The sequence below is a fragment of the Chiloscyllium plagiosum genome, unplaced genomic scaffold (genome assembly GCF_037043375.1).
Source record: "Chiloscyllium plagiosum isolate Xiang-an unplaced genomic scaffold, Cpla_swu_hap1 HiC_scaffold_32, whole genome shotgun sequence".
Taxonomy (NCBI): domain Eukaryota; kingdom Metazoa; phylum Chordata; class Chondrichthyes; order Orectolobiformes; family Hemiscylliidae; genus Chiloscyllium; species Chiloscyllium plagiosum.
Window position 1 is genome coordinate 27895427 of NW_028270170.1, and position 19610 is coordinate 27915036.

At 43.7% G+C, this 19610-nt stretch overlaps 1 protein-coding gene across 3 annotated transcripts in view; it reads right to left on the bottom strand.

Moving 5' to 3' along the window:
- LOC122539947 (acid-sensing ion channel 2-like) overlaps positions 1-19610 on the bottom strand; it is a 1269818-nt gene that overhangs the window by 106965 nt on the left and 1143243 nt on the right. For all 3 annotated transcript variants that reach the window (XR_015752504.1, XM_043675161.2, XM_087977878.1), the window contains one exon: positions 8748-8875. Coding sequence is in view for 2 of the 3 variants with exons in the window: in XM_043675161.2 (XP_043531096.1) it covers positions 8748-8875 (128 nt within the window). In the remaining variant the exon portion in view is untranslated. The remainder of the gene's footprint in view (positions 1-8747; positions 8876-19610) is intronic.

Sequence of the window (19610 nt, forward strand, 5' to 3'; positions counted from 1 at the left end):
CTGCAGGAATTGCCTCGTACTCTGTGTTTTTTCCAGTGTACCCTTGGGTAATTAAAATCACCAACAATCACAACCCAAACTGCCCTGCAAATTTCCATAATCTGCTTACAGATGCTCTCTTCTACTTCCTCTCCATTATTTGGAGATCTATAGTAAATACCCAACAAGGTCACTGCTTCCTTCCTGTTTCTCACCTCTAACCACACAGATTCTAATTCAGAAACTATATCTCATTCAAGGGCTACGATACTATCTTTGAACAAGACTACTGCACCTCCTTCCTTTATATCCACCTGTTTCTACTAAAAGCCATATAACCCGGGATGTTAACATCTGCTCCCAGTTCCCTTCTTTGTTTGCTATACAGCATACATTAACATATGTGTAATTTTATCCTGCCCTTCTCTCTTTCCTGCCTTTTTTTTTGTTCACTGTCTTCCCTCACTTCCTTTTCCCTGTTCCCCATCTTCTCTCTTTTGCCCTCACCGATAGTTCCAAAACTATGGTAAAAACAATGACTGCAGATGCTGGAAACCAGATTCTGGATTAGTGGTGCTGGAAGAGCACAGCAATTCAGGCAGCATCCGAGGACAGGCAAAATCGTCGTTTCGGGCAAAAGCCCTTCATCAGGAATAAAGGCAGAGAGCCTGAAGCATGGAGAGATAAGCTAGAGGAGGGTGGGGGTGGGGAGAGAGTAGCATAGAGTACAATAGGTCAGTGGGGAAGGAGATGAAGGTGATGGGTCAGGGAAGAGAGGGTGGAGTGGATAGGTGGAAAAGGAGCTGGGCAGGTCGGACAATTCTTCCGTCGCCTCCGCCTCCGAGCTTACTTTCACAATCAGAACTCCCGCCCACCTTCCGAGGACCCCTTCGCCCACCTCCAACACACTACATCCACCTGGACACCCCACGCTGGCCTATTACCTGCCCTCGACCTCTTCATTTCCAACTGCCGCCGGGACATTAACCGCCTCAACCTGTCGACCCCCCTCCCCCACTCCAACCTCTCACCCTCACAACGCGCAGCCCTCCAATCCCTCTGCTCCAATCCTGACCTCACCATCAAGCCAGCGGACAAAGGGGGCGCAGTGGTAGTCTGGCGCACTGACCTCTACATCGCTGAAGCCAAACGCCAACTCGAGGACACCTCTTCCTACCGCCCCCTTGACCATGACCCCACCCCCCATCACCAAACCATCATCTCCCAGACCATACACAACCTCATCACCTCAGGAGATCTCCCACCCACAGCTTCCAACCTCATAGTCCGGGAACCCCGCACTGCCCGGTTCTACCTCCTTCCCAAGATCCACAAGCCTGACCACCCTGGCTGACCCATTGTCTCAGCATGCTCCTGCCCCACTGAACTCATCTCTACCTACCTCGACACTGTCCTATCCCCCCCTAGTCCAGGAACTCCCCACATACGTTCGAGACACCACCCACGCCCTCCACCGCCTCCAAGACTTCCGTTTCCCCGGCCCCCAACGCCTCACCTTCACCATGGATATCCAATCCCTCTACACCTCCATCCGCCATGACCAGGGCCTCCAAGCCCTCCGTTTTTTCCTCTCCAGACGTTCCCAACAGTACCCCTCCACCGACACTCTCATTCGTTTGGCCGAACTGGTCCTCACCCTTAACAATTTCTCCTTTGAATCCTCCCACTTCCTCCAGACCAAAGGGGTAGCCATGGGCACACGTATGGGCCCCAGCTATGCCTGTCTCTTTGTTGGCTACGTAGAGCAGTTGATCTTCCGTAATTACACCGGCACCACTCCCCACCTCTTCCTCCGCTACATTGATGACTGCATTGGCGCCACCTCGTGCTCCCGCGAGGAGGTTGAGCAATTCATCAACTTCACCAACACATTCCACCCTGACCTTAAATTTACCTGGACCATCTCTGACACCTCCCTCCCCTTCCTGGACCTCTCCATCTCCATCAGTGACGACCGACTTGACACTGACATTTTCTACAAACCCACCGACTCCCACAGCTACCTGGATTACACCTCTTGCAAAAATGCCATCCCGTATTCCCAATTCCTCCGCCTCCGCCGTATCTGCTCCCAGGAGGAGCGGTTCCACCATAGAACACACCAGATGGCCTCCTTCTTTAGAGACCGCAATTTCCCTTCCCACATGGTGAAAGATGCTCTCCAACGCATCTCATCCACATCCCGCACCTCCGCCCTCAGACCCAACCCCTCCAACCGCAACAAGGACAGAACGTCCCTGGTGCTCACCTTCCACCCTACCAACCTTCGCATAAACCAAATCATCCGCCGACATTTCTGCCACCTCCAAACAGACCCCACCACCAGGGATATATTTCCCTCCCCACCCCTCTCCACCTTCCGCAAAGACCGTTCCCTCCGTGACTACCTGGTCAGGTCCACGCCCCCCTACAACCCACCCTCCCATCCTGGCACTTTCCCCTGCCACCGCAGGAACTGTAAAACCTGTGCCCACACCTCCTCCCTCACTTCCATCCAAGGCCGTAAAGGAGCATTCCACATCCATCAAAGTTTTACCTGCACATCCACTAATATCATCTATTGTATCCGTTGCTCCCGATGCGGTCTCCTCTACATTGGGGAGACTGGGCGCCTCCTAGCAGAGCGCTTTAGGGAACATCTCAGAGACACCCGCATCAATCAACCAAATCGCCCAGTGGCTCAACATTTCAACTCCCCCTCCCACTCTGCCGAGGATATGGAGGTGCTGGGCCTCCTCCACCACCGCTCCCTCACCACCAGACGCCTGGAGGAAGAACGCCTCATCTTCCGCCTCGGAACACTTCAACCCCAGGGCATCAATGTGGATTTCAACAGTTTCCTCATTTCCCCTTCCCCCACCTCATCCTAGTTTCTAACCTCCAGCAACTCGACTTGTCCGGACTTGTCCGACCTGCCCAGCTCCTTTTCCACCTATCCACTCCACCCTCTCTTCCCTGACCTATCACCTTCATCTCCTTCCCCACTGACCTATTGTACTCTATGCTACTCTCTCCCCACCCCCACCCTCCTCTAGCTTATCTCTCCATGCTTCAGGCTCTCTGCCTTTATTCCTGATGAAGGGCTTTTGCCCGAAACGTCGATTTTGCCTGTCCTCGGATGCTGCCTGAATTGCTGTGCTCTTCCAGCACCACTAATCCAGTTCCAAAACTATGCCCATTCCTCCACTCATCCTTCTGCCTTACAAGATTAAACCCACCCCCATTACACTGTTTACTCTCAGCTAGGAGATGAGCTCCATTTCGGCTCAAGTGAAGCCCATCTCTTCTGAACAGTTTTCTCCTTTCGCAAAAGTGACCCCCATGTCCCAAAAATCTAAGCCTCTCCTCTTTATACCACCTCTTAAGCTACACATTTACTTCCCTGATCTGCCTTTTCCTAAATGTTGAAGTTTGTGTCACAGGTAGCATTTCTCTGATTATTGCCCTGGAGGTCCTGTGTTTCAATCTACTCCCTATCTCCTGGAACTAATCCTGAAACTCCACCATGCTAGCTCTGCCTTTGCCATTGGCTCCCATATGAATCATAATGAATGATTGTTCACCCTCCCTTTCCAGGAGTGTATCCAGTTGTTCCATTTTGGCCTGAACCCTTCCAGGGAAGACACAGACCACATGGGATTCACAATCTCATCTGCAAACTAGACGGTTAATCCCTCGAGCTACTGAGTCACCCACTACTACTGCCTTTCTAATCTGCTGATCTGCCTCTCCCCCTTTTCCTAGTGAAGCCTCAGATATCATAGTTGTGTGGTTTTCCCTTGAGTCATCTACTCCTGACTCAGTCATGTTGCTCACTATATGGGCATCTAAAATTTCAGCTTCAGGATGCCTTGGGTTTCCTGGCCCTGTTGTCTCCATTCCTTTCGATGAATGGTTTCCCACTCTCCTGCTATCCCTACACTCCTCCTTGTCTGCCTATCATGATGGGAGTGACCACTCTCTGGAACAACTGTTCCAGAAACCTGTTTCCATCTTGCATGGTGCATATTGAAGAGAGTCACTGCTCCAAATCAGCCATTTTAAAACTGCTACCCTCTGGCACGCAGGCAAGACTGCCCTGAATGTCTTGTGAATCCAAAACCTCCCATTTTTTACATGCCACACATGTCACCAGCTTTCCTAAAGTTCCTGCCACTTTTATTGGTCAAGCTGATGCACACTGCTGATGCTCTGCTGTTTCTAAGCCACAACCAAATTTTCGAACAACTGCCTCTCCCTCTTTTTCTCCTTCAGTGAGGAGGGAGGGAAACACAACAGTAATGCAATGTTTGGGGCTTCTCCATTCTTTGGCACTGGGTAATCCACTCAGTTGCTCGGGTCCCAGGGAGGTGTTTAACCCAAAAGAGAACAAGTGAAGATTCCTTTTGCACTTAGAGGAACAGAGGCCTTAGAAGAAATAATACATCATTCCGCCTTTCTGTTCAGTCATTCTGTAACAACATGGTTCATCTGCTTGTAGGCTTAACTCCACTTTCCTGTCCATTTTTATAACCCTTGACTCCTTTATCGATCAAAAATATATCAAATTCTATGTTGGATAAACTCAGTAACCCAATCTCTGTTGCTTTATGTTGACAATTCCACAGCCTAACAATCTGTTAGCTTCAAAGCAACTCTTTATCTCAGTCTTAAAAGGCAGAACTTTTATTTTTAAATGGTGTCCCCTAGTTAGCGTTGGTTAACACTGCTACAAGGACCTGGGTTTGATTCCAGCCGTGGGGTGTCTATCACTGTGGAGTTTGCATGTTCTCCCCATGTCTGTTTGGGTTTCCTTTGGGTGCTCTGGTTTCCTCCAAAGATGTGGACTGGCCGTGCTAAATTGCCAGCTATACAGACTAGGTCGATTAACCATCGTAAATGGGGGGTTATGGGGATAGGGTAGGAGTCTGGGTCTGGGCGGGAGGGTCAATGCAGACTTGATGGGCTGAATAGCCTCTTTCTGCACTGTTTGGATTCTATGGATTCTTTTGTTCAAATCCCCCCAACTCTTGATATTTAGCCTACAAAGTCTTCTCAGGATCATATTTTTTCAATAAGATCTTCTAAACTCCAACAGGCCAAAGGCTCAATGGACCTGAAACATTAACTCTGATTCTCTCTCCACAGATGCTGCCAAACCTGCTGAGTTTCTTCAGCAATTTCTGCTTTTGTTCCAATAGGCTTTCTTCATAAGTTAAGCCCTTTATCCCAACAATTAGTCAAATAAACCTTCGCTGAAATTCTCCTGATATAATTATATCCTTTATTAAAACAATGTTTTTAAAAAAACTTGTTAAATAAGTAAGTGAAACTGATACCTTATACTCTAGGAATGAAGATTTGCCCAATCTTACATTCTGCAAGGAACAGACATGTCTTAAAGAGGAAGGGCAGGAAAAAATGTTTTCATGGGAACTTACAGAATAAGGGCACAGCAGTACTGTATTATAAACAGAAAGGTTGTAAGGTTGTTATGTTTTGTGATTGCCTCTTTAATTAGGACAAAATGAAGGAATGAGAGATGTCATGTGACCTTTTAAAATTCTGTCTGACAACCAGGTTTGGTTATTGATGTTGAGAGGGAGCTCAGGTTTTCTGACTGGGAAGAAGGTGTGAGTTATTTATACTTGCAAGAAATCACCAGACCTTCTCTGCTGATGGTGGATTGATTTTCTCTGTGCCTAGGCCCCAGGGAGGGGTTTGAATGTCAGGTTTTGTAAATGGTTGTACTTTTACCAGTCTATTCAATTCCAGGGCTTAATGACTTTGGGAGTCTAGAGGATAGGTAATTAACATAACGCTCACATCATTCATGTTGCATGGAGGTAGGCTTTGAAAGGGTAGGAGTCCACAACAAACCATTGTAGGACAGAGTTTGAATGTTTTCCTAAAATATCATGGAAGGTAAGTCAGTCTGCAAGCATTTGGAAAAGAGAGAGAGAGAGAGAGGAGCCAGTTTCTGATGTTCTTCAGCATGCAGAATGTGGATAGGAATCCACATTCTCAGACTGAATAGAATGCATTTGTGAGTTTTTAAATGAGGCTGGAAGATCTGCCTAGCATTGGTGAGGTGGGTGGAATCTCTGGGGTAAGCCTGACCTTGAAAATAACTTTGAGATTTGCAGCTACACACCTGGGAAGAGAAAGAGCAAAGTATTGAGAATAGTTTAGGATGGTCCCCTCGAGAATGAAGTGTCCACTTCAGAGCCAGCATAAGATATAATTGTGGAGGGAGATTTTCTAAATAAGAACTGAAAAAAAACTGCAGGTGTTGTAAATCAGAAACAACAAGAGAGATTGCTGGAAAAGCTCAGCAGGTCTGGCAGCATCTATGGAGAGAAATTGGAGTTAATGTTTCGGATCCGGTGACCCTTCCTCAGAACCGTTTTGAGTAAGGATCACCAAACCTGAAATGTTAAATCTGATTTCTCTCCACAGATGTTGTCAGACATGCTAAGCTTTTCCAGTAATTTCTACTTTTATTTGAAGGAGATTTTCTGTTGGTTTAAAGATTAATCAGGTTACTTGCTTTCTCATGTTTAAATGATGTTATACACTAAATAGTGTTTTAAAAACTTGCAATTTCAAACATTTGAAGATATTTAACTTACTTGTACTTCCAGAAATTTATTACACTTTCAACAGACATTTGATAACAATTTGGATTTCAAAGGATGTTCAGAAAGATATAAAGTTAAAAATCACACACCAGGTTATAGTCCAACAGGTTTAATTGGAAACACACTAGCTTTCGGAGCTACCACCTGATGAAGGAGCGTCGCTCCGAAAGCTAGTGTGCTTCCAATTAAACCTGCTGGACTATAACCTGGTGTTGTTTGATTTTTAACTTTGTACACCCCAGTCCAACACCGACATCTCCAAATCAGAAAGATATAGTGCTCAACAATATATGTAAAATGCTTTAACATAGTCCTTTTATAAATGAGGAATAAGATGTTGGACTGAAAGCTGAAGCATATTTGCCTTTCACATGTATTTGTCTGAGAATCATGTAGCTTAATGCTAAGGACGCATCCCTCTGGTAAGCTGATGATAAGATCTGTTTGCACTAGGAAATGGCATGATAATAGACTTCCTGAGCTTGCCTCTGTTTTAAAGAACTTTGCAAGTAATCCACAGTTGCAGGCAAATTCTTTAAATAATCAGTAATTTCAATTAATAGTGTAATTATTAATTCATTACTTCAACAGGTGGTGGCTCTTAATTGCTATTTCTCTCTTCAATTACTGGTGATATTGTGAGAGGGTATTGAAATCATGGTCACGTTACTGGACTAGTAATTCAAGTTAATGCTCTGGGAGCCTGGGTTCAATCCCATCACAGCAGCTAGCCAAATTTAAATTTGATTAACAAATATGAAATACAAAACTACCTGAGCGGAATGCGGAAAGCAGGTCAGAGGGTCTGCTCCTTGGCTGGGACAGGCTGGCCAGTAACAGGTCCAGGCAGAGGGCAGTGGATGGGGTTGTTATGGCCGATTGCCTGCCCTGCTTCCACGGTTACGGTTGGGCCCAGCTGTCCCTGGAGAAGGAGCACGCGGTGTCTACCAACGCCCTCAAGGTTTTCAGGGAGGAATGGCACTGCGGGGTGTGGAGTGCTTTATTTCCCCCTCCAATTCTATTTTGATTTAATCTCTACCCCCACTTCACTTTTTCTGATCATGTAGGCATTGCCCTGGAAGAGAAGGGCACTGCTTGTCACTGGCCACTCGGGTGTTTTAGTTTTCCTGGTGGTAGAAAATGAATAAAGCTCTTTAAAAAAAAAAGGTCCGGTTTCCTTCCAAAATCCAAAGATGTGCAGGTCAGGTGAATTGACTATGCTAAATTGCCAAGTCAGGGGTAAATATAGGTTAGGGGAATGGGTCTGGATGGGTTACTCTTCAGAGGGTCGGTATGACATGTTGGGCCGAAGGGCCTGTTTCCATCCTGTAGGGAATCCAATCTATTTCTGAAATGATAGCTATAATAATGATCGTTGATTATTGTGAAAACCCATCTAATCCACTACTGTTCTTGACAGGAGAAAATCCGCCACCCTTACCTGGCCTGGTCTACATGTGACTCCAAACCCCTAATGACATAGTTGACTCTTAAATGCTGCTCAGGAAAACTAGAGAAGGCAACAAATGCTGGCCTTACCAGTAATACCCACGTTCCATAAAAGAATAAATGAAAGAGAATTATGAGTTCTTTATAACATGGCCATAGTCAAACTTGTTTGCAATTGCATAAGTATTTCAGTGAATAGAACCAAGCATGCTATATTAGGGAATGTTGAGCATTTAAACATTTAGTGCCATTATCCAGATTATAGTATTTCAAATATTCTCTGCATATATAATGGCAATTCTACTTGATGTCCCTCTGTGTAAAGCCATCGGCTGCTAAAATACAGGAATAAAATGACTGACTTGTATTGATGAGCTGCTGGTCTTGGCTGTGTTGTGAAAAACACCCAAGCAGATATCACAATGGAGACAAATCAGACTGACAGTGTAGCCCTGGGCATGCCTCTACCTTGCAGCATGAATGTCAGAGGTTGGAGCACATATCTTGCAATTCTCAACTACAATGTGGTGTGTTACATGGGGATGTCTACAATAGGAGAATGAAATAAAGAAGTGAAGGGAAAAGAAAATCTTTCTTTGAGAACATGTACAACCGAAGGTGAAATGCTCAGAGGGCCAAATGCAAGAGCCGACGTGAATATCAGAGCAAATACAGTACCCGTTGTTCTTGAGTGGAAACAAATGTTTGGAATCCTGGCGCGACTCCAAATCCCAGCTCATGTACAAATGGTGGCTCAGACTGAGTGTGCAGCTGTACACGTATCCCAGCTTCAAATGTGGTGTCTTCTGAAAGAGAGAGAGGAAACAATTGAACATTGTCAACAATCAAAGAAAACCTGTCAAAATAGGGTCTCACACCAGACAGCAGTGAATCCACAAAGGTTTTCATTCAGTGGTTAATGGGACCCAGCCTCTCCACAACAATTCTGCCAATATTAACAAAGATATTTCTTGCTATGCATCTCAGAACACAAGTACATATGCAGCTTAAAGAGAGAGGTTTAGACAATTGACAGGAGGAGGTGGCTCAATGCGAATCTGCATCTTCAATGATACAGGGACCAAACGTTAGATAAAGCTGATGTAGTTGTTAATTTCATTTGCTGTAAGTGCCAACTTAGTGATGAATCTCAGCCTCCGCTAGCTGCCAACCTTCAACTAATTCAATTCACTCCTTGATATCAAGAAATTGCTGAAAAGCTCAAAGATCAAGATAACATCCCAGCTATAGCACTGAAGGACTGTGCTCTCGAACAGGCTGCGCCTCTAACCAAGCAGTTCCAGTACAGCTGCAACATTAGCACTTACCCAACAAAATGGAAAATGGAACTATTTATGTTCCAGTTAGGCAGTAGTGTGGGGGTAAAAGAAAAAGCATAGGAGTAAGAAAAAAAAACAAAAAAAAAGGAGTGTCAGACATTCTGTTCACTCTAAGAGCTGACTCTGAGGGAGCCAGATCAAAGTCAAAGACCACTCCACGTGGTGTAACTATAAAAAGTGTCTACTAGCTGAATCCAATTGGACTTCAAACAGGCACTACAACTGGCTTTGCCATTGGAACATGTGGCAAGTGGAACACGAGTTCCAGGGTATTCTGATGGAAGTGGATATCCTCGCCAGTCTGACTGAGCTTGGGAAAAACCAATTGAGTGAAGGCAATTATACAGCCTCACTCAGAGCATATCCTGAACAGAGGATTTATATGCAAGCCGACAGGAGGGAGCTGTCCTTCATGAAGCTAATGCATACGTGCAATTGCAGTTAGATGACAAATCTCAGAAGTATGCTCTTTTAATACCTGTAAGAGTTTGTATCAAGATATGAGACTGCCATTTGGGATACTACCAGCCTGTGCAATGTTTCTGCAGACAATGGAAAACATTTTACAAGGTCTACTCCAGATCACCATTTATCTAGATGACGTACTAATAAATGGAATGACCAATAGGAAGCACTTAGAGAACTTGGACATAGTTCTTAGATGTTTCTCCGAGGTGGTCGTACACCTAAGAAGGGAAAATTATGTGTTCCAGGCACCCAAATGACTTACTTGAGCTATGGAGATGACAAGACTGGTCTACACCCATCAGAAGATAAAGTGAGGGCAATCAAAAGTGACCTGGCTCCCAGGTTTGTAACAGAGCTTTGATCTTTCCTGGGCTGGTGAACTATTATGGAAATAACAGGCCATTGTTTACCAGCACCAAAATTGAGTATTTCCTAAAGTTGAATGCTATTCATCACATAAAGACAGCTCTATACCATCCATCATCCAATGGTCTGGCAGAAACAGCAGTCCAAACTTTGAAGGCAGGCTTAAAGAAACAGTCTACAGCTTCACTCGATACGAAACTGTCCCAGTTGCTATTTAATTATAGAACTATACCTCATGCAACTACAGGGATAGCTCTGGCAGAGTTGGTAATGGGGAGAAGATTCTGCACCAGGTTAAATCTGATCTTCTCCAACCTGAAACAGCATTATGAATGCCAGTGCCAGACACAAGACCTCTGCCTTTATTCCTGATGAAGGGCTTTTGCCCGAAACGTCGATTTGGCTGAAGCTCCTCGGATGCTGCCTGAACTGCTGTGCTCTTCCAGCACCATTGATCCAGAATCTGTAGGTGAGACAGACAGTTTACCTCAAGAAGTGAAGTTTGGTGACTAGGACCTATGAGAATGAGCCTGCATGGGTAAGAGGCACAGTCGGCGTGAGGTCAGGTCCCATAACATATAAAGTTCAGATTAGTACAACGCATATGGACCATATGAAAGCTGCAACCTCACAAACGCTGCAAGACCAAAATGTACCTGTTTCCTCTACAGCTTTTCCAACTATTCTGGTACCCATGTGGTCTCCCTTTCCAACAGGCAGTGGAATCTGAGATGGACATGGCAGATATTGCCAATTCGATGCCTTTGCCACCTGAAGAAGAGAATCACTTTCTTCCGAGATGGTCTGGGCACAAGAGGTGAACTACCATGTGTTCGGAACCATGGGATAAAGTTGGAGGAACCTAATCCAGTGCTAAAATGCCCAAGGAGGAGCAACAATAAAAGAATTGGCCTATGTCCTTGGACCCAGAGATGGAGAGATGCAGTGATTCTAGCCAGGTCAGCAAGGTGGACCTCAGAATATGAGTTCCCTGATTGGGGCTGTTAATGTGGTTCCATCAGGGAGACCTGCCTGACAGATATAAGCAGGTGTGTCAGACATCCTGTTCACTTTGAGAGTTGGCTATGAGAGAGCTGGAACAGCGTCAAGGATTCTCCATGTGTAAATAAAGGGAGACTTGATGATGGCGCCACTGTGGAGTTATTTCACTTACTTAACTAAAACCTACTCTCAATATTCAGTTTGAGTCCCATCGAGTCCATTTTACACCAGACATTAGTGCAGCCTTTGACAAACCTTTTGTCAAAACTGCTGAATTCCATAGCCACAAGAAGCAAACACTGGACAACATCACTGCATGAAAGTGGCAAATAACTGTCAACCTAGATTATCTAACAAATTGGCATTCAAAGGCATTACTGTGACTGAGTTTGTCATCATCAACATCTTCAGAATGGTATTGACCAGAAAGGTAATTAAATATTGTGGTTATAAAGGTAGATCAGAGGCTGGATCCTTTGCTGCAGGTATCCCATCACTAATACTTCAAAGCTTTTCCATCATTTACAAAATACAAGTCAAGAAGCTCAACATCCTGCAGGACAAAGCAGCCTACTTTACCGTTTAGCTCTCTACCACTGATGCATAGTGGTCGCAATATGTATCATAAACAGGATGCACTGCGGCAAATTGTCAAGGTTCCTTTGACAGCACCTTCCAAACCCTCCACATGTACCATCAGGAAGGGCAAATGCAGTAGATTTTTGAGAACACTGCTACCTTCACATTACCCATTGAGTGATACACTAGCTCCATATATTAGGCTGTCAGTTCAAGTTGAAACTCCCACACTCTTAATTTGTCAAAAAGAAATGTTTACAATTAGTGCGTCAACGTCTTTCTAAATCAGCTTGTTTCTGTTTTCACAAGTTCTCAATACTCAATATTTGTTTGGATCTTTGATTCAATTTCTTACAAAATCTGTTTCACAACATAGTAATTTATCATTGAAAAAGCTGTCTCTACTTATTGGCTTCTTCATTACCAATCTCTGTTCAGAGAAGCAGTTTGGGAAAGTGCATTTTCTCAGGTACTCACAGAAAGCACGAGGCATACAATGCTATTGTCACACCTGAGCTGAGATTCTCAGAAACCTTTGATTGATTGTAAATGCTATGAAGAACATACAAAGCTTCATGATATGGTTTATCCACATATTTGGAGTTACTCAACTGCACTGAATAATGTAGCATGTTTAATGGCCTATTTATTTTATAGCAACATCACAAGTAATGCTCTGCAATATTGCCTCTGGGTGCCATTGTTATGCTCCATTCATATTACAGGGAAAACTTTGCAACAGCTGGAACAATATTACACACAAAACAAGAATTTTAAACCATGAATCATATAATTGTATTGAAGAACTGTACAGTCTTGATGGACACAATAAGAGCACAGAAATAAGTGAGAAATAAAGCTGATTGATTAGCTATTGCTGAGTCGCACAGCCTGTTACTAAATGGGAAAGAAAAAGATGTTCCCGCATTCTGACTGCAATGTGTCTATTCACACTGAAGGTGGCTCTGTTGCTGGGGGTACTTATAAGAAAATATTTTTTCCAAAGGATTTTATAAAGGATTCATTGAGCAAAGCAAATATGTAGATATCTTAAGTGCTCTGTGTAGTACAGATTTTTAACCGGCAACTTATTTTGCTATAGGTTCTCAGCTAGTTGTGAATTCTACTGGCTTCTGGTGAAGGACCCTGAATAAAACTTCATGGCTGAGAAATTGGGTCACATAAAGCCTATTTCTCAGGCACCATGCAGCTATATCAGAGTTACAGTTCACTGAGCATGTGCTCCCCAATCCAGGAATGTGTCACTTGTATATCAGACCCTGACATGTCCAGGGAAGCAAATAAGCATGAAACACCAGAAGACACTTTGTGGGATTTTGCATGAATCAGTGGGACATATATCAATGTCACATAATTGATCAAAGGTTTGGAATATGGGAATCATTACGCCAAGGAGAGAATAAAATAGACTGACCACGTTCTATAAAATATTGGACACCAGGTCATAAGACCAATGGGTTTATTTGAAAACGCTAGCTTTCAAAGCGCTGCTCCTTCATTAGATGTTAGTGAGAAAGGAAGATCCTAGACACAGAATTTATAAGGAAGAGATCAAAGGGTCATACAACTCATGCAAATGAATTGAACACACATAAGATGGCGCTCAAATCTTCAATCAGTTAGAATGGAGGTGCAGGTTTCAATTATTAATCAATTGAAATGTCGCCATGCTCAATGATGGGAGAGCCCAGCATATTATTGCAAAAGACAAGGTTGAAACAGTTGCAAGTTCTTCAGCCAGAATGGCCGAGTGGATGATCCATTTCAGCCTGCTCCTGGGGTCCCCAGCATCACAGATGCCAGTCTTCAGCCAAATCAATTCAATCAATGTGCTATCATGAAATGCCAAAAACCAAAGGATAACGTAAAGGTTAAAGGGCCTGACAACATACTGGCAACAGTACTGAAGACTTGTGCTCCTGAACTAGCCACATTCCTAGCAAAGCTGTTCCAGTACAGTTACAATACTGACATCTACTCAGCAATGTGGAAAATTGTCAAAGTACATACTATCTATAAAAAGCAGGCAAATCCAATGGTTTTGCTATATGAGCAGGTGAGAAACTTAGGATTGTACAGTGAGTAACTCATCTCTTGTCTTCCTAAATCTGCTCAATAATTTCAAGATTCAAGTCAGGGTTGTGATGGAATACTCCCCATTTTACATGGACAAATGTAGTTTCAACAAACTTCAGCAAGCTTGACACCATCCAGGACAAAGCAGCTCACTACAATTGACATGCCAGCCACTGTCTTCATCATTCAATCCCTTCACCACCAGCATATCCTGAGAGTAGTGTGTACCATCCATATACACCTATAGTGACTCACCGAGGCTCCCTTGGCACTACCTGCTAAATACACAATATCTATAACTTAGGAGGACAAGGGTGGCAGATCCAGAGGAACATCACGAGCTGCGATTTTCTTTCCAAGCCACATACCATTCTCATGTGGAAATATATGACCAACTCTTCACTGCCACTTGGTGAAATTCCTGGAACTTGTTTTCTAACAACACTGTGTGTGTATTTTTACACCCTATCGACTTAAGTCTTCCAAGACTCATAGAATCATAGAATCCCTACAGTGTGGAAACAGGCCATTTGGCCCATTGAGTTCACATCAACCCTTCCAGGAGCATCTCACCCAGACCCAACCCTCTACTGTACCTCCCACACTGTTTCTGTAACCCTGCATTTCCCATGGCCAATCCACCTAACCTTGACATCTTGGGACTGGGGAGGAAACCAGAGCATCGAGAAGAAGCCCATGCAAACACGGGGAGAGTGTGCAAACTCTGACAGTCGTCCAAGGGTGGAATCGAACTGAGCTCCCTGGTGCTATCAGGCAGTAGCGCTAACCACTAAGCTACCATGCCACCCAAAGTAGCACCTTTTTCAGGGATGAGCAATAAATGCTGATCTAGCTTGTGAAACCCACAACCCATAACCATTTAAAACTAAAGTATTCAAAATCATAAAATGTTGGGGCAGACTAAACAGGGACAAAATGTTCCCATTTGTGAAAGCTTCAAGATTGTGAGGATACATATCTAAAGTAATTAGTAAAGGAAGCATAAGCAAAGGGGAGATTGAAAGTTTTCATGCGATGGGTGGAATGTACTGCCTGAGAGTGTGGTGGATGTAGGTTCAATCCAACCATTCAAAAGGGAATTAGGTAATTATTTGAAAAGGAATGATGTGCAGGGCTATGTGGAGAAAGCAAAAAAAATGGCATGAGGTGGGATGCTCATTTGGACAGATGGCAGAAAACTACTGGCCTCTTTCAGCAGTGAGACAATTTGGAAACACCATACCAATTTGGGTAGTCGCATCTTCGATCCAGAATTGCTGCAGTTTTCTGATGTTGTATGTTGAAAAGATTCTCTGTGGAATCTTACAGTTTTCTAAAACTTGAGATTCTGTTGCCATTTCCAGTACAGCTCTGAATGAAATTAACCTCTTCTATACTGGTAGCCACACTTCAGGGGAATTCAATGCTATATATAAATCGGAGGTGGTCAGCTGGACCTCAGTTGGTGGCACTGAAAGCTATGGACTCAAGATTGGCTCCAAGAAGTGAATGCAAATGTCAAACTGAAAGTCCAGTGGTGCACTATGGAAATGCCCATTGCGTCATATCTCAGATGGGGCATTAAATCCATGCAAAAGGCAAAACAATGTAAATATTGCAAAAGTGGAATAAAAGCAAAAACATGCTGGAAATACTCAGCAGGTCAGGCAATATCTGGAGAGACCAGAATTGATAGGTGGAACCTTGTGCTGTATCAGCACTCACACATGCAAATCAGGTAATGGTGAGGCTGGTGAGGGTCTAGGAGGTTTCAGCATTCACACACACGTGGATCAGGCAATGGTGAGGCTGGTGATGGTACAGAAGGTATCAGCCCAGTCCTGAAGAAGGGTTACACCCAAAATGTTGACTTCTCCACCTCCTGATGCTGCCTGGCCTGCTGTGTTCTTCCAGCCTTCTGCTTGTCTACTCCAAGTGACAGGTAGCTAGCACAAACTGACCCGATGTGTATGCTGAATGGTGACAGATTTGCCTGAGGCTGAGTTAATCCTAGGCTCATGGTATGAGGTCTTTAATTGGACCTTAACTGGTCACTTAAGGACCTCAATTAGTGATAGGACAGGAATTAATTCTGGTGGAGGCAGGAAAGTGACAGTACCCAGGTAGGCCACATCCACCTTTTAAGTTCACTGCTAGTGAAAGCACTAAGGTTGAGATGATTCTCCACCAAGACAGATACAGTCTGACTTGCAAGGTGTTTCCAATAATGGTCATGTTAAAGCAAAGCCTTGTCTACTCTTACAGGTTGATGAAGAAGCTCCCACAGAACAACGCTGAAGAAAGACAACTGAGTTATTTGGTCTTCTGCTCAATATTTATTTTTCAGCCAAATCACCAGATTATCTGGTCAATATCACAATTCAAGGTTCTGGGAGTTCACTGTGCAAGAATTGTGTGCCCTGTTTCTTGGGTAATTATCCACATTACACAATAATTACATGTTTTAAAAAGGTTTTTTTTTGGCAATAAAGAGCTTTTGGGAGTTGTATACTGAAAGGCACTATATACATTTGTTAGGAAGATGTGTTATTTGAAATGTTAACTTAGGTTATTACTGTTTGGAGCTATATCTCTCTTGTACATTATGGAACATCAAAGTATGAGAGTTGAAAGCTCACTGGAGGGTTTTGCTATTACAAGCGTGAGGCTCCTACTGGGACAATTTCGGGTCTGCACAACTGATTCTAGAAGAACAGTTTCAACCAGTCGTAACCAAACCAAGGGAACAACTCAGTACCAACACCGTTTGTACAAAGAGGCTTTGGCTGCAGGCCAACACTTGGTCAACCTGTGAATAATTCTTTTTCCTGAATTTAACTGTTATTTGCTTAAAGTATTTTTAAGATAACACTGTGCAGATGTTTCTTCCCTTGTGTGGTTTGTGTGTGCAAGTTTCCAAGAAGGATTGTTGTGTGTAGTTGCGCAGTTTAAAAGTCTTGTTATTAATTTTCACATTGTTTTTTGCAACAAAGTCTGTAGTTTTTTTACTTGTTATTTAATGATCCATTTCTGACTAACTTCTGAAAGAGTTACTTATAGTCTGAATATAAGTACATAAGAAGTCAATCTCATCTCCCTTTTTAAATATAAAATTTTGTGACCAGTGGAGGAGTAGGACAGAGAGAGGAATCAGTATATTCCTCCTGATCAGAATGACATGCAGGTTGTTTTGTTATAAGGGTGATGTTTGTGTCATAATCGAACATGTGTGACCTGCAGAATAAATAATCATTTCTAACAATGCATGACACCCTTGTGTGAAGTGTCTGCTGAATGCTCTATTTTAATTAGATAAACTGAATTGTAATGCGTTCATAACAACACAAAATGGTTCTATGCGGCTTTTAATTAGCTGACCTAAATTTTTAATTTGATATTTTGTATTCTCACCACAGGGCAACTTTGAAAACAAGCCTTGAGCAGAATTGAGTTCTATTTTTTTAATCTATACTAACGTGATTTTGAATGCTTCATTGAAATAGGAATTGCATACCAGCCTCAGGTCAACCCGGGGCAAATCACAGTCTGCAGTTCATTCCCCATCTGTTTTTTTGGCAAACTTGTCTCCTATACTGTGCGAAATAGAATATCAACATGTATTGGGGATGTTTGCTGCAACAAAAAACTTTTTTTAAAAGGATTGTGAGGATGTTGCTTTCCTCAATTGTCCATCAGAACCTGGCTTAACATTCTGTGTCACTGATGAGAATGATAGAAATTTACAACAAAGAAGTGTACTTTTTCACCTGCCAGTCCTGCCCCAATTCTTGTCTCCACATAAAGTTGTGGCATCTAATCTGCACAAGATACCCATTCGATGGGGCTGGAAGCAGGAGTCAGGATTCTTTCATTGTCCTGAACCTTCCCTACAGAGAAGCACTTGGTCATTGGGATTTTGAAGGAACTGGTATCAGAGTCTGCCCTTAACTTAGCATCCCCTGAGAGAAGGCTATCTAACGCCTGCTGATAACAATCACAAGCGTCCTGATCTTCTGACTGTGTAAAAGAGCATTGCAACGCGGCAGTACTGTGAGCCTGATATCTCTGGTTAAGGAAGCAAACTGCAAAAAGGCAAGAGGAGGCAATGCAAGATAGGGATGCTGTGAGTATCCAGGTAGGTTCAGTGTAAGTGAGTGCTACAACAGCAAGCAAAGAGCATGGAGATGCAGCCTGGTCCAGTCGACCAGTTTGGTTTGTGTCACTGAGTGCACAAGTATTCTTGCAGCAGCATTTCAAAGAGAATTCCTGGTGCAGCCCAGGGGGTACCACTGAAGTGCAGAAGTGTTCTGTAAGCGGATCAGAGAAGTGCAATGAGTATTCATCGAGGCTGATACATGCCAAACATCAATGCCTATGGACTTGGGGTGTGTGTGGCAGAATAGGACACTCAGTGCAGCAGGGACCACCTTAGCATTGGCAGCAATACGGAGTGTGCCCTGAGATCTTGGTGCTCGGTTTTCAACATGGACGTTGTTTAGAGCAAGTGCCAAGTTGAATCCGTCCAGTACCTGCTCTGGCTTCCATTTCAGATTTTCCCAATGCTGACCTTGTTAGGTGAGTTTGGTAAGATTCGAGAATATTAATGAGGTGAGGTGAGTTGTTGCACTGACAAGGTGTTTAACAAAGTCTTAATCCCTGTCAAATGGCATCTTGCTGTTGCCCAGTGAGGACCTCGCCATGCCACTTGTGTAGAGCAGAAACGATGGAACAAGTTGCTCTTGATATCGAGATCATCCTCACTGCATTGGGTGCCTGATTCTGCCACACAACTAGCGATAGCCACGTCAATTAGATCCCTGTAAGTATTTATTCCTGGATTGTATTTACCTTCCTCCTCGCATAAACCCTTTTAGCAGATTTCGCTGAATAATGCTCTTCCAAAACATCGCCATTTGCCAGTTGCTAGGAGGTGGTGAAAACCAGCTCAGTAAGGAGTTTTTCCCTCTACAATGTAAGGATCAGTGTCACAGGAGGATAGCTTCTATTGATTGGCTGCTTCAAAAGACTCATCCTGAATATCTAATTATACAAAATGAGAAACCTTTGTTTTCCAAATTAGAAACTTGGAACCAAATTAACAATTTATCTTTACAGAGCACTTGCAATGAAATGAAACATCCCAAAGGGCTTCACAGGTACATTGGCCTGGATTCTCTGCTGGGAAGATGATTCTGTAAATGAAGAACAGTAGAGGTCCTTTACAGGTCTGTGAGAGAGCTGATTATTCTTCTTGACCTCTCCGCCTCCATCCTACTCCGACCTATCAACCTCACCTTGACCTCTTTCCACCTATCACATTTCCAACTCCCCTCCTCCAAGTCCCTCCTTCCTACCTTTTATCTTCTCCTGCTGAACACTCTCTGCTCATTCCTGAAGAAGGGCCTGTGCCCGAAACGTCGAATCTCCTGTTCCCTGGATGCTGCCTGACCTGCTGTGCTGTTCCAGCAATAAAGTTTCAACCTGGATTCTCTGCTGTGCAGACAGCCATTATTCCAATGTAGGTGGAAGGGGTTCAATGAGACCTTGCAGAATCCACATTGCAGAAAACTCTGAAGAAATTGTCTGAGACACTGAATTTTCTGCTAGGCAATTCCTTTACGTCTGGAACTCCCCGAAAGTTACTGTTTAAATCAAAGACTTTGGAGGGTTTCAATGAAATTAAATAAAA